General features: G+C 39.9%; 1 protein-coding gene across 1 annotated transcript in view; it reads right to left on the minus strand.

Annotated features, from left to right (window-relative positions):
• The window catches only part of MDN1 (midasin AAA ATPase 1), a 173,021-nt gene that overhangs the window by 127,760 nt on the left and 29,133 nt on the right, over positions 1-16,128 (minus strand). Inside the window, exons 10-15 of the mRNA XM_043591932.1 lie at positions 15,448-15,641; positions 13,833-13,914; positions 9,031-9,126; positions 7,120-7,232; positions 5,757-5,905; positions 4,817-4,877 (exon numbers count right to left, since the gene is read on the minus strand). Coding sequence (XP_043447867.1) covers positions 4,817-4,877; positions 5,757-5,905; positions 7,120-7,232; positions 9,031-9,126; positions 13,833-13,914; positions 15,448-15,641 — 695 coding nt within the window. The remainder of the gene's footprint in view (positions 1-4,816; positions 4,878-5,756; positions 5,906-7,119; positions 7,233-9,030; positions 9,127-13,832; positions 13,915-15,447; positions 15,642-16,128) is intronic.

The raw sequence follows: 16,128 nt of genomic DNA on the forward strand, positions 1-16,128 counted from the left end.
ATTGATGGGGGAGAGAATTGCTCTCAAAGAGAAAAACTAGGGGAGAGAGGACAGCAACAAAACCTTAGATGTTGCAATGGTCTGTGGCCCTCCAAAGCTCAACATTTTATTTCTTAGTATTTAGATTCTCTCTTATTCTATAGCACTTCTCTGTTGGGGAGCTAGGAAATTAGTTCATATTAATTGTAATATCTGGAGGTGACAGGTGATAATAAACAGTCGTGAACCACTGCTGTAGCTAGAAGTTGCTCAAGCAGCAACTAATTGTTCCTGGAAAACCTCAGGTATACAATCTTCTATACCCTAAGATACTAAATACTATAATTCAAATACAATGACATAACTTTTATTTCCACAAAAAATAATTTGGGAACTAAAACAAAAACAAGTATGTTTCGCAACAATCAAGCACAATTAGAAAACTCATGGACACTATTTACTCATTGGACTGTGAGAGAGAAACCATGAGATAAGCAAAACCAATGCCCAGATACTGAGCATCCATCAAAGAGTCTGATTCCAGAGAGAAAAAGTATGAGAACTTCAAACTCATGTACACTTACCAGTAAGCACTAACACATTAGTAAAGACATTTATTCAATTTATTCAACAAAAATTTACTGAGTACCTGTTAGGTGTTAGGCACTGAGTAAACAAGACCCACAAGGTCCTCCCCCACCTACAATCTAACAAAAGAATAGAAAAAGACATCTACTATAAAATATCAAATAGTAGTTAAGTGCTATGATTATAGATAAATGAGACTGGGTGGAGAAGGCACTGGTAATTTAAATATGATAGAAAGGCTTTGTTAAAGATGAGCGTTTCAAGGCAACCCAAATCAAGCAAGGAAAGGAGTTAAGCCAAACATGTGTGGACCACAAGGGATGCCACACAGAGAACAGCAAGCAACCAGGTGCAACACAGAAAGTGTGTGGCTAGAGCTCAACAGCAGAGCCGAAGGGAGAAAATTATGTCAGAGAAGTACCAGTGCTAGATTATGAAGGGTCTTATAGGCCCAAAAAAGCCTTTGGAGTATACTCTAAATGGCCTGAGAAGTCAGTGTAAGGATTTGAGACAGAGAGTAATGCAATCTGATTATACTTTAAAAGGACTGTTAACTACTCAATGGAAGAGACTGTAGGGAAGTTAAGAGTAGAAGCAAACATGAGAGACCTATACAATGGACCAAAGCAAAAGATGATGAACACTAGGAATAGTGAGAAATTAAACAAAACACACATGTTATTTAAATAAAGTTGCTAGTCTTAAAGATGATAGTACGAATGGAATCCAAAGCTAACTGAGGCAGCTGCCTGGGTTCAGTACAGACTGCCTGGGTTCAAACATGAACCAGCCACTACCTTGTACTAGGTACTTAATCCCTATGTGTCTCAGTTCTCTGTTGTGTAAAATGGGGTAAGAGTCTGTGCCTCATGGTTGTTAAAAAGGCCACATGAGTTAACACAGATAAAGGACTCCAAACAGAGCCTGGAACATGAGTGCATATGAGAATTAACTTAAAGTGGAGCATAGTGGCTGAAACAGTTAAGTCAATATATTTCAAGTGATGAAAAAAATGAGTCAACATATATACACTTCAGAAAAGAAAAAAATGAATTGTAACACAAATACTCAATGGGAACCAGCCTGACACCTGGGAGAACATACACTGAGACTACATGTAAGAATTCATTTGAAAATGGGCAAACCATGGGCTTCGAGCTATATTACAAAGCTGTAATCATCAAGACAGTATGGTACTGGCACAAAAACAGACGCTCAGATCAATGGAAAAGAATAGAGAACCCAGAAATGGACCCACAAATGTATGGGCAACTCATCTTTGACAAAGCAGGAAAGAATATCCAATGAAATAAAGACAGTCTCTTCAGCAAGTTGTGCTGGGAAAAATGCACAGCAACATGCAGAAGAATCAACCCGGACCACTTTCTTACACCATATACAAAAATAAACTCAAAATGGATGAAAGACCTCAATGTAAGACAGGAAACCATCAAAATCCTCCAGGAGAAAGCAGACAAAAACCTCTTTGACCTTGGCTGCAGCAACTTCTTACTCAATATGTCTCCAGAGGCAAGGGAAACAAAAGCAAAAATGAACTATTGGGACCTTATCAAAATAAAAAGCTTCTGCACAGAGGAGGAAACAATCAGCAAAACTAAAAGGCAACTGATGGGGGTGCCCAGATGGCTGAGTCGGTTGAGCATGTGACTTCAGCTCAGGTCATGATCTCGCGGTTCTTGAGTTCGAGCCTCGTGTTGGGCTCTGTGCTGACAGCTCAGAGCCTGGAGCTTGCTTCTGAATCCGTGACTCTCTCTCTCTCTGCCCCTCTACTGCTCATACTCTCTCAAAAAATAAATACATGTTTAAAAAAATTAAAAAAAAAAAAAAAAGGCATGGGGCGCCTGGGTGGCTCAGTCGGTTGAGCGTCCGACTTTGGCGCAGTTCATGATCTCGCGGTCTGTGAGTTCGAGCCCGCGTCGGGCTCTGTGCTGACAGCTCAGAGCCTAGAGCCTGCTTCAGATTCTGTGTCTCCCTCTCTCTCTGACCCTCCCCCATTCATGCTCTGTCTCTGTCTCAAAAATAAATAAACGTTAAAAAAAAAAATTTTTTTTAAAAAAGGCAACTGATGGAATGGGAGAAGATATTTACAAATGACATTATCAGATAAAGGGTTAGTATCCAAAATCTATAAAGAACTTAATCAAACTCAACACCCAAAAAACAAATAATCTAGTGAAAAAAATGGGCAAAAGACATGAATAGACACTTCTCCAAAGAAGACTTCCAGATGGCCAACTGACACATGAAAAAATGCTCAACATCACTTATCATCAGGGAAATACAAATCAAAACCACAACGAGATACCACCTCACACCTGTAAGAATGGCTAACATTTAACAACTCAGGCAACAACAGATGTTGGCGGGGATGCGGAGAAAGGATCTCTTTTGCACTGTTGGTGGGAATGCAAACTGGTGCAGCCACTCTGGAAAAGTGTAGAGGTTCCTCAAAAAATTAGAAATAGAACTACCCTATGACCCAACAATTGCACTACTAGGTATTTGTCTAAGGGATACAAGTGTGCTCTTTCGAAGGGGCCCATGCACCCCAATGTTTATAGCAGCACTATCAACAATAGCCAAGTATGGAAAGAACCCAAATGTTCATCGATGGATGAATAAAGAAGATGTGGTGTGTGTGCGCACACGTGCGCATGCACACGCGCGCGCGCGCACACACACACACACACACAATGGAGTATTACTCAGCAGTCAAAAAGAATGAAATCTTGCCATTTGCAACTACGTAGATGGAACTAGAGGTATTATGCTAAGGAAATTTGTCAGAGAAAGAGAAATATCATATGAGGACTTTAAGATACAAAACAGATGAACATAAGGAAAGGGAAGCAAAAATAATATAAAAATGGAGGGGGACAAAACATAAAAGACTCTTAAATATGGAGAACAGAGGGTTACTGGAGGGGTTGTGGGAGGAGGGGATGGGCTAATTGGGTAAGGGGCATTAAGGAATCTACTCCTGAAATCATTGTTGCACTATATGCTAACTAATTTGGATGTAAGTTAAAAAAAATAATAATAAAATAAAATAATTTTTTTAAAAAAAATTAAAAAAAAAAACCTACTTATAATGGGTGACGTGACATAACACTATAAATTCTTAGAAGAAATAGACCTAGTCCATGTTCAATTATTGTAAGACTAGCCATTTGTGTTAGGAGTATGTAATAGCAGAACATTCCTGAAGACATATATAGATACAAAATAGAAAGAAATACATGGTAGTATAGATATACCGAGTTAAGAAACAAATTATATCACTAAAAAAACATTGCCAAGTACCTCAATGAAGGAAAGAGGAGATTAAGTGTCAATGAACTAACAGAAGTAAACTAAAAACAAGGTAGAAAGATCACTGGGGAAAAAATAAAAAAATGAAAGTAGAATTAAAGAAAGATAAATCTCAGCTGATGGATCTTAAGACAGAATATATATTTAAAAGTGTTAACTAAGTACATAACTAGTGATATGTATAGAAGAGAATATAAGTAAAAGGAGGAAGCAGGAATCCAAAGTAGCATTCCCGCCACAGCAGGGAGGGCTATAAGACAAAGAAAGAGTAAAAATATGGCAGATGCCATAAAGAGCAAAAAGGGCAATAAATTCTACTTTATGCCTTTAAGGGTTTTTTTAAGCAATTGTTTAGAGTTAATGGGACAGATCCCAATATCACTCAACTTAAGGTATGCCAAAAACATCCATCAGTTTTACAGCCTTCGGCACAAACTAAAACTGATCACGAATCTAACATATTCAAAAACACCAACAGGGAAGAAGGGCCTTTTAATGACCACAGTGGAATCCCAAGAGCAACATTTAACCAAGTAGAGAGCTACTTAATGTTTCAAAGATAACTGAACTGCAGGAGAGAATCTAGCTCCAAGGCAGTGCGACTCTAGAACGTACACTTTAGATAAATGTCAGTACACACAAATACTAATTACATGCTTGGTTTTTTTGTCCCTCTCCATTCCAGCATGATCTTTGAGAGCAAGAATCTCAAGCATTCTTTAAAATTGAGAGAAACATCTATATATCCAACAGGTCCTCAGTAAAGTCCAATAAATAACCTACTGTGGTAGGGGGTAGGAGTGCAAGTCTTTGAACCTTTTTCTAAGGCTAATTTTGAGCTTTATAAGAAAACACTATTTGCTCCCTCAAGCAGTGAACTCAAAATAACCAGAAAATAATTTTAAAACAAACTTACCCTCCAAGCAAGTCTGCAGTGTCACTTTGTTGATTCATATTGACAACCCTCAAATGGTGGCCTTTTAAAAAGAAAGGGCAAAAGGGTCACTCTGAAAATTTCAAGACTGATTATATCCAGTGTGATCCTTAAAGATGTGTGGACATGGGCACATTTCCTCTGCTCCTCTTATTTTAATTTCAGGAATTTTAACCATTCAAAATTTTCACCTAACCCAGAGAGATATACAAGAAGATTCACTGTGTATTATTGCTCTACAATCAGATAACTGAAAACAACAAAAAAATCCTTCAATAAGTAAATGTCTATAAATTAGAATTAAATAAACATCCAATACGTAATATTATTTAACCATTAGGAGTAAGGCAGTTCTGTTTTTAAAGATATCCAATTTGCTTATTAACTAAATGCAATATATAAGAATGTGATCCCATTTGTTTCAACACAAACCCAAACTTAAACGTTTATATATTTGCAGACCATAGGTGAGAACTGGAAACAGTTGGGGCACCTGAGTGACTTAGTCAGTTGAGTGTCCAACTCTTGGTTTTGGCTCAGGTCATGATCTCATGGTTGTGGAATCAAGCCCCACATTGGGCTAGGCACTGACAGCATGGAGCCTGTTTGGGATTCTCTCTCTAGCTCTCTCTCTGCCCAACCCCAGCTCTTGCTTTCTATTTACAGGTAAATAAATAAGCTTAAAAACAGATAAACAAATAAACTGAAAAAGATAATGCTAGGCTGTAACAGTAGTTATTTCCAGGGGGAAAAAATTACATTACTTCCAAGGAAAAAATTTCCAGTGGTTACTTCCAGGCAGTGGTGAGGTGGCACTTTTTAAACTCTGGTATTTTTTGGACATTTTATTTACGAAAAAAAAAAAGGCAGACAGTGTGAAATGTTTATTGTGTGGGGGCAGAATGTTTCTCCTCTAAGTTACCTGTAATGTGAGCCAAGTACTGGACAGTAGAGGTTTTGCCAGTCCCAGTCTCTCCCACCAGTAATACCGGTTCCCCTTTGCTAACACACACTGCAAGCTGTTCGATAAGAATGGAGGATGGCCTTGTGGGAGCAAAAGTGAACTTCTCCCTGGGAAGGGGAAAACAAGTAAGCAGTTAGAGAAACAGACTACAAGTTTCTTTCAGTGAGGAACCAGATTTTCCGGACTCCACAAAAATGAGAAGAGAAGTGACAATAGCTGTCTTGATGCTATAAACAGATATCCTTACAACCTAGGAATTGCAGAATTTATTCATTCATTCTACAAACATTGAGTATTTATACACCTAGTACTTTACTAGACTCTGGAGAATCAAAACACCCATAAGGTAAGACATTATCTGCACTAGCTATGTCGTCTTCGGCAAATTACTTAGCCTCTCTTAGCCCTCATCTCCTCACCTATAAAATTTAGGTAAGAGTGACTATTTGTAGTGGGTTGAATAGCCTTCCCCCAAAATTCATGTCCACCCAGAAGGTGTGAATGTGACCTTATTTGGAAAAGAGGGTCTTTGCAGCTATAACAAAGTTAAAATCCTATCATACTGGCTTTAAGGGTGAGCCTTAAATCCATTGACTAGTATCCTTACAAAAACAGAGAATTAGAAACACAAACACACACAAGAAAGAAGATGATCTGACAATGGAGACAGAGATGGGAAGGATGCAGCTACAGGGGCAAGGAACACCAAAGACTGCTGGTAGCCATTAGAAGCCAGGAAGAGGCAAAAGCCTTCAGGGGAAGTATGGTCCTGCCAACATCTTGATTTCAGACTTCAAGCCTCCAGAACTGTGAGAGAATAAATGTCTGTTGTTTTAGGCCACCAAGTTATGGTAATTTGTTATGGCAGCTGTAAGACACTAATTATTAATTCATAAAATTATTTCCACCACTACACGAGAGAACATATGCAAAGCACTCAGCACAATGTTAGGAGTATAGTAAGTATTTAATGAATGGTAACTAGATCTCAGAATCATTCCAGCATTCAAGGAATTTACAGACTAACGTTAGGATCTAGCCTAACTTCCAAGGGAAGCTTACTCTGCTAAATACACTACAATGAATAAAATCAAAGATACATCTTTGCTAGTCCCAAATCCCTAACAACCCTCCTCACCTCCTTCACCTATTAACATCTAATTTCACAGAATATACTTTGGGAAAGTACTGCTTCTTACCATCCAGCACAGAGGAGAGATCACCATTCACACACGTTTTGCTTGGAGACAGTGGGCTAGATTAACCCTCCTATCATGTTCCTAACGGCCCACAGTCTCAGACTAGTTGAGAGCCTATTTACCTCTGTATGTGGACAGCCTCACTTTGTTTCCGAAGAAGCCGCACTCGACCCACTTGCACATCTAACTCATTGATCACAATTTCCGGTTTATAAAGTTGACAGAAAAATTCAGCCTGTGGGAGGGGAAAGAGTAAACTTCTGTATGATCTTTTTTTTTTTTTTTTCAACGTTTATTTATTTTTGGGACAGAGAGAGACAGAGCATGAACGGGGGAGGGGCAGAGAGAGAGGGAGTCACAGAATCGGAAACAGGCTCCAGGCTCTGAGCCATCAGCCCAGAGCCTGACGCGGGGCTCGAACTCACGGACCGCGAGATCGTGACCTGGCTGAAGTCGGACGCTTAACCGACTGCGCCACCCAGGCGCCCCCTGTATGATCTTTTAAAAAAATTCTGTACACGCTTCAAACATTTCCTCATGCATGTGGGTTACTGTGCCCCTCTGATTAGCCCTTTACTAACAAGCATTTTCTACTTCCAAGACAGGTGAGTTAACTTTAATTATGTCTTTTTAAAAATTTTCTAAATTTCTGCGGTTTTATTTGAAAACATTGATCATGAATGTTTCCCTGTAATGGTAGTTTTTATTCATTCCAATAAGCCCATATCTGCCTATCTCTAAAGTGAACACATTAACATATTCCAATAGTGAATGAACAGAAAGTTCTACTCCTATAATTTATGAAAAAAATCAGAGTGATTTTTCTTCAGTTATGCTTTCCTCTGCTTTAGATTCTAACATAATGCAGGAAACAATGACTTGAATAAACCATAGTACATCTGACCACAGCCAAAACACAGAAAAGCTGTCAGAGAGGCTCCAGGGTCTCTACCCAAGAGCCATTCTTTCTTATCCTCGTTGCTAACTCTAAGAACCCAGATTTTGTTTAGATTTGGGTCAGGAATGGAAGGGGCAGCAAAGTATTCAGGGAAAGTAAATCTCTCTTCAACCAAAAGGGATAATGATTAATCTAAGCCAACTGAGGCACTTCATTTCTTTTATTATGTAAGCCCTTTTCAGTAGGTGTTCTGTCACCTGCAGCCAAAACCATCCCAACAGGTTCAGAATGCTAAGGAGCAGTTCCTGACATAAAGCTTTTTTGAGTCATCATTCATTTGAGAATGCCAGCCATCTACCACAAGACAGGCCTCAGACAGTTCTCTAGCTACCATCACCACTGCTAAAAAGCTCTCTCCTCCAAAAATACAATTTTTGAAATAAAGCAAGAATGGCAAAATATTAAAAATGTCATCAATGAACCTAAGTACTATTCTTTGTACTATTCTTTTCAACTTTTCTGATGTTAATAATGAAAAGGTGGAAAAAATCTAATTGTGCATAAAACTATAGACAAAGGTGTTAGTAAAACAATTCCAGTCCTGAGTCCACAATCTACAGAAAATGCTCATTAAAACACTAGAGAAAATAAAGCATGCATGTGATATAAGGCACAATGCAGCTCACTTTAAAAATGTAGAACACATGACGGGCACCTGGGTGGCTCAGTCAGTTGAGCGTCCGACTTCGGCTCGGGTCATGATCTCACCATTCATGAGTTCGAGCCCCGCATCGGGCTCTGTGCGGACACCTCAGAGCCTGGAGCCTGCTTCAGATTCTGTGTCTCCCTCTCTCTGCCCCTCCCCTACTTGTGCTCTGTCTTTCTCTGCCTCTCAAAAATAAAGAAACGTAATAAAAAAAAATTTAAAAAAAAAGAAGAATGTAGAACACATGGAGAATTACTTATTTAGAAGATAGTGAGAGCTTTATGTCCATGAAAGGGAGCAATGAAACTACCAACTTTCAGAGGAGGTAGTTATTGCAAAGGAGCTGTTCTAAGTAAGGACCAGAGACTAGCAAATAAACTAAATAACCCAGCTTCCTTTCAACAGAGAAGCAAAAATAGTACTACATACCTTTTTCTTGGAAATGTTCAATTTGCTTCCAATGACTTCTGCCATTTTCAGTTTGCTTGTATGCTTAGAAAGCATTGCTGTGAAACAGTCCAGAGCCTATTAAAATAACCAAGGTCAATGCCGGCTGACTTTTTAAAATAGTGTATTAATAACAGAGTGCCACTATCCTGGCCACAAAAAGAACATAAAACCCAGCAGGAACATTTCTGTAAGAGTAAGGAGAGTAGAAATAAAGTACCAGCTCTAGCATCAAGGACCTTATCATAAGAGAGACAAGACACAAACAAATGTGAAGCCTTTACTATCAAAATACTGGTTAATTGGGAAAAAACTTTAAAAGTCTCATTTTACAAATCTGACTCTACAGTGGAAGTAACACCAAAAGATTAATTTCTAGCTGTAAAGGTAAATTCTTGGTGCACAATAAAAAAATCACATTGTCATTACCCTAATCCAGTACTCAATCTCAGCAACTTCTGATAGGCCAACCAGATATGTGTCTCCTGATGTAATGAAATATAAAGTACATATCACCACCAAAAAAAGAGTCTACCCAAAAAAAGTCTGAATTTGAGGGGCGCCTGGGTGGCTCAGTCAGTTGAACATCCGACTTTGGTTCAGGTCATGATCTCACAGTTCATGGGTTCAAGCCCCACATCGGGCTCTGTGCTGACAGCTCAGAGCCTGAAGCCTGTTTCAGATTCTGTGTCTCCTTCTCTCTCTGCCCCTCCCCCACTCGCAATGTCTCCCTCTGTCTCAAAAATAAATAAACATTAACAAAAAAATTTTTTTAAAAAGGTCTGAATTTGAATATATTGTGCATTTGTTAAATTTCCATTTACAGGAAAGATAAGAGATAAAATGACAACGGAAAGGATACCACGAGTGTGGCAAACAAAGAATACATTTGGTTCTGCCACCACCAACCAAATGTCAAAATATCAATAAAATTTGGGGCGCTTGGGTGGTTCAGTTGGTTGAGCATCCGACTTTGGCTCAGGTCATGATCTCGTGGTTTGTGGGTTTGACCCATGCATCAGGCTCTGCTGACAGCTCAGAGCCTGCAGCCTGCTTCAGATTCTATGTCTCCCCCTTCTCTGCCCCTCCCATGCTCATGCTCTGTCTCTCTCTGCCTCTCAATAATAAATAAATGTTAAAAAAAATTTTTTTTAAAGAGAGGGAACTTATCCAGTCCTTGTCCCTAGTATCTGGCACAGAGCTTCAAAAACCCTTGGAATTACCAAGAGTAAGAAGTGTCTTTTGTTATTTACTAGGGCCCCTTTGGATCATATTTGAGTTTATTATGCTAATAAACAAGGTGACTCCTGAGGGACCCTTAGGCAGTTTGAGGGAGGGGCTGGTCTGGCCAGAAAGACCCAGCACTTACTGGAGGGGTGGAGCTGAAAGTTCTACCCTCTGGAGTGGGAGGAGGGGCTAGAGATTGAGCTCCATCATATGGACAATAACAGAAGACCCCAATAAAAGCCATGGGTGGCTCAGTTGGTTAAGCTTCCAAGTCTTGATTTCCACTCAGGTCCTGATCTCATATTTCATGAGATAGAGCCCCGCATAGGGTTCTGAGCTGACAGCAGGGAGCCTGCTTGGGATTCTCTCTGTCCCTCCCCCACTCACGGTCAATCTCTCTGAATATAAATAATATTAAAACAACAACAACAACAACAACACTGGACATCCAAAGTTCAGAGAACCTCCTTGTTGGTGGACATACTAATGAACCAGGAAGGTAGCACACCCTGACTCCAAAGGAACAGAAGCTCCTGTATAATCAGGATCCTTGAAACTTTGCCCTTTTTGTCTCCTCCATCTGACTGTCTTTAAGTTATACCTTTTATAATAAAACTATTACGTATACTGTAAGTATAGTGCTTTCAATGAGTTCTGTGGGTTACTGATCATGACACGGTCGTGGGAACCCCTGAATTTATAGTTGGTAGGTCACAAGTGAGAGTAGCCACCAAGACTTGCAGCCTGAGTCTAAAATGGGGGCAGTCTTCTAGAGGACTGCACCCTTGACCTGTAGGGTCTACACTAACTCGAGATAGTCAGTATCAGAACTGGATTGAATTACGGAACACCAGCTGGTGTCAGAGCAATGAAGAAGCAACAGGATAAAGCCAAAAGGTGGAACGTTCTGCAAAACGGGCCTGATCTCTTCAACAATATCTCTAGGGGCGCCTGGGTGGCTCAGTCAATTAAGTATCCAACTTCAGTTCAGGTCATGATCTCACAGTTGTGGCTTCAAGCCCCATGCTGGGGTCTGTGCGGACAGCTCAGAGCCTGGAGCCTGCTTCGGATTCTGTGTCTCCCTCTCTCTCTGCCCCTCTCCTGCTAGTGCTCTGTCTCTCTCAAAAACAAATAAACATTAAAAATAAAATTAAAAAAAAAAAAGATAGTATCTGTAAAGAGGGGAACCCTGATAGTAAAAGCATTCTTAAGCTTATATGCTCAGAAAAAAATCTGGGAGCGCCTAGCTGGCTCAGTCAGTAATGCATGTGACTCTTGATATCCGGGTTGTGAGTTTGAGCCCCACATTAGATATAGAAATTACTTAAAAATAAAATCTTAAAAAAGAGGAAAAATATCTGGAAGGAGATACACCAAGGTGTTAAAAGTGCTGGAGTACCTCTGAATGAAAGAATATTTTTATCACTTTGCTTTCCTATATTTTCCCATTTTCAACAATACATATATACTGTTTCTATATTAATAAAATACTTGTATACAAATGTTCAGGGCAGCATTATTCAGGTAGCCAAAAGGTAAAGATAACCCACATATCCATTAACAAATAAATGGATAACAAAATGTGATATATTGATACAGTAAAATGTTATTCAGCCAAAAAAAAAAGAATGAAGTATTCACTCATACTACAACATGGATTAACCGAGAAAATAAGCGGAGTCAAAGAAGCCAGATACAAAGAGTCATGTATTGTATGATTCCATTTATATGAAATGTCCAAATTTAGCTAATCTATAGACAGAAGGTAGATCAGTGGTTGCCAGGGGACATAGAGAGGGGAAAATGAGGATAATGGCTAATGGGTACATGGTTTTCCTTTGGGGTGATGCAATTAGAGAGAGTTCTATAATTAGATAGTGGTGATGGTTCCATAATTCTGTGAATACAGTAAAAAACGCTGAGTTGCAAACTTTAATAAAAGAGTGGATTCTATGGTATGTGAATTTTATCTCAATAAAGTGGTTCTATGCAAACACACAGAATGACATTCTAAAACAGAGACTAAAGATAATAGGAATCCTATTAATGCCCCAGTTTTATTTTAAAAATATAAAACAGGGGTGCCTGGGTGGCTCAGTTGGTTAAGTGTCCAACTTCGGCTCAGGTCATGATCTTGTGGTTCGTGGGTTCAAGCCCTGCATCGGGCTCTGTGCTGACAGCTCAGAGCCTGGGGCCTGCTTCGGATTCTGTGTCTCCCTCTCTCTCTGCCCCTCCCCCGCTCATGCTCTGTCTCTGTTTCTCAATAATAAATAAATGTTAAAAAAAAATTTTTTAAATAAAAAACAAAGTTTTTCTTAGAAAAATGAGAAATTTAGGGGAATGAGAAGGCAAGTTCATGGGAGAGAAGATCGAAATTCAAGCAAGGACTGACACACAGCATTTCAGGTTCGGCTCCCCATAAGTGTGAACTCCATATGTGGTTTCTTTCTACTCAAGCTAACTGCCAAACACAACAAGACACTGTAAACTCTCCTCAATCCTAGCTAACAGAAACCAGAACACTTTATAATCAAAAGTGGCGAACAGCATGGAAGTTTTTTGTGTGTCTCGCGTCCATGAAATACAGCCAGACCAACACTAAACCATCCTACACACCTAGAAAACTGACTGGAGGATTAACACAACAATCTGCACAACCTGAACCACAGAATTCAGCAGGTATGCGGCGCGGAGAAGTGAACCTGGGGAGCGAGAAGGTGCAGGAAGGGAGGTGCTTTTGCGAGCGGAGTGAGGATGGAGACTGAGGAGGGGAGACTATGGGAAAAGCACCCCTCCCCAAAAGCAGCTGGAGAGAAAGTGGAAAATTGGAAACAGCTGCAGGGACTAAACTCTAATCAAAAGTGGTCAGTGCTTTGAGAGCCCACTGATCTTCAGGCAGTATCACTTTTATTCCTAAACAGGCAGGAACAAATCTCTAAATCTAAAATATGGCAGAGTTGTAATTCAATAGGGTTTCACTCCCACATAACACATTTTTTCCCCAAGCCCAGCATACAAGGCTATACTTTGCAACCCCCACATAAATTTTTCTGAACAAAGTTAAAAGGTCCTACAGAGACTAGTGGAGGGATCAGACAAATAAAACTCTATCAGACAGACTGAAATTATATCTAGGAATAAATATTGAACATTTTTTTCAGTAGGCACCACACCCAATGTGAGGCTCAAAACCACTACCCCAAGATCAAGATGCTATACTGGGCCAGCCAGGGACCCTTAAATACTAAACATTTTAGAAATGCTACATTTTACAACACTCTTATCACCTGGGAGATTTTGTTTTTATTTATCTTTAATTTCAGTGTCTGTTTTACTCTATCCAAACTATACTTATTTGTTATTAGTAGTAACCTGTTTCAAAACCAAACATTTATTATGCACAGTTTTAAGACATTAGTTTGGTTTTAACTAGCTAGGAATAATAAACACAAAAGAAAAATCCTGATAGCAGCCAAGAGACAGAAAATAAAAATGAAAATCAATAGCCTTATAGAGTACAGAGAAAACAAACAGGAAGATTCTGAAGATTCTCTTACCTCTTGAAAAATATTTAAGGATGCTGATGAAGACAGACTGTCAAAGCTATGAACGATCCTATTACACCAATTCAGTAGATCCCTTTAAAAAAAAAAAAAAAAAAGCCAGGAAATAAAAGACCATAGGTCATAGACAACAAAGACATCAGCGTTAAATTCAATCCACTTAAGTCTGGAGACACCAGACAATGAAGTCTCACTGTAACTCTGACATTGTGAAAATAAACAGAGCAGTGGAAAGAATAAGTGAGGGGGTCCCACTCCCTACCCCTACCAGGAAGTGATCTATCATTCATTTTACCCCAATCCATGCCAAACAAGGTTGAGGGGTGGCCAATAAATTCTCAGAGCAAACTGAGGGGAACTGTCCATTCCTAATGCTCACTTCTCAAAGGGCAAGTCAACCATCAAGAAAAGAAAGCAAAGGCCCAGAACCCATACATATAAGCAAAATCCGAGTCTTATTTATGACCCCAAATGTAACAACAACAAAAAAAGCTAGAGAAAGAATTATGTCAGTAACTAGTCCCAACCTTCTAAAGTTATTTTTTGGGGGTGCCTGGGTGGTTCAGTCAGTTAAGCATGTGACTCACAGTTTGTGAGATCAAGCCGTGCATCAGGCTCCACGCTGATTGCGCAGGGCCTGCTTGGAATTCTTCTCCCTTTCTCTGCACCCAAATAAATACAGATTTTTCTTTAAATAAAGTTATTATTTTTTCTTTTAAAATTTTTTTTAAGTAGGCGCCATGCCCAATATGGGACTTGAACTCATGACTCTGAGTTTAAGAGTCCCATGCTCTACCAACTGAGCCAGCCAGGTGCCCCCAAAGTTACTTTTTAAAACTAAAATAACATTACCTATAATAAGCCTTCTCAATGATTATAAGATCTGAAAACAGGATTGTACACCATGAAGCAGTTCACAGGTCTAATTTCAAAACCTGACCCCTCATAACCATTTAGTGCTAGCTGCTAAGAACTTTAAAGGGAAGGAATTTTTACAGTATCAACTCAAGAGGTGCCTGGGAGGCTCAGTTGGTTGAGGACCCAACTTTGGCTCAGGTCATGATCTCATGGCTTGTGAGTTAGAGCCCCACATCAGGATCTGGGCAGACAGCTCGGTGCCTGGAGCCTGCTTCAGATTCTATGTCCCCCTCTCTGCTTGCCCCTCCCCCATTTGCGCTCTTGAGCGCACTCGCTCTCTCAAAAATAAATAATCATTAAAAACCAATCAATCAATAAAACATCAACTCAGGAGGCACCTGGCTGGCTCAGTCAGTGGAGTATGGGACTCCTGACCTTGGAGTCAGGGGTTCAAGCCACACATTGGGCATGGAGCCTACTTAAAAAATGAATAAACAGAATATCAACTTGAGTTGTCTGGGTGGCTCAGGCAGTGGGGTGTCTGACTCTTGATTTTGGCACAGGTCATGATCCCAGGGTTGTGGGATCGAGCCCCATGTTGGGCTCCACACTGAGCATGGAGCCTGCTTAGGAGTCTCTCTCTCTCTCTCTCTCTCTCTCTCTCTCTCTCTCTCCCTCTGCCCCTCTCCCCTACTCTCACTCTAAAATTTAAAAATATATATACGTATACACTCAAGGTTTAATCCAGTACCTTAGAGACAACTCTCTTCCCTCAAGGCTTAGTCCTTTGTTTTCTCTTCTGGCTTCTGAAACTTCCTCAGGTGCCTGTTCACATGTAACAGAACTATCATTCTGAGAGTGATGTTTCTCTCCAGTAATTTGGATGTAAATGTCAAGCAAGTGATCAGTTACTGCCAAGAGGCTGGGATATCTGTTCTGAAGAACCTGACAGAGGGAGAAAAAAAAGCAAAGAAAATTTAGCAGCAGACACAGTGATTTTTAAAAGCACAGTGAACTCCTGCTGATATTAGTCAACCAAAAAATGAATTTCCCTCTAAAATTTGTACCAAGTACAGGGGCGCCTGGGTGGCACAGTCGGTTGAGCGTCCGACTTCAGCCAGGTCACGATCTCGCGGTCCGTGAGTTCGAGCCCCGCGTTGGGCTCTGGGCTGATGGCTCAGAGCCTGGAGCCTGTTTCCGATTCTGTGTCTCCCTCTCTCTCTGCCCCTCCCCCATTCATGCTCTGTCTCTCTCTGTCCCAAAAATAAATAAACGTTGAAAAAAAAAAATTAAAAAAAAAAATTAAAATAAATAAAAATAAAATTTGTACCAAGTACAGTTGTCCCCCCCTTATCCACAGGGGATACGTCCCAAGACCCCAGTGGATACGTGAAACTGCAGTTAGTATGAAACCCTATAAATACTATGTTTT

Source organism: Prionailurus bengalensis, chromosome B2, assembly GCF_016509475.1.
Source record: "Prionailurus bengalensis isolate Pbe53 chromosome B2, Fcat_Pben_1.1_paternal_pri, whole genome shotgun sequence".
NCBI classification, from domain to species: Eukaryota; Metazoa; Chordata; class Mammalia; order Carnivora; family Felidae; genus Prionailurus; species Prionailurus bengalensis.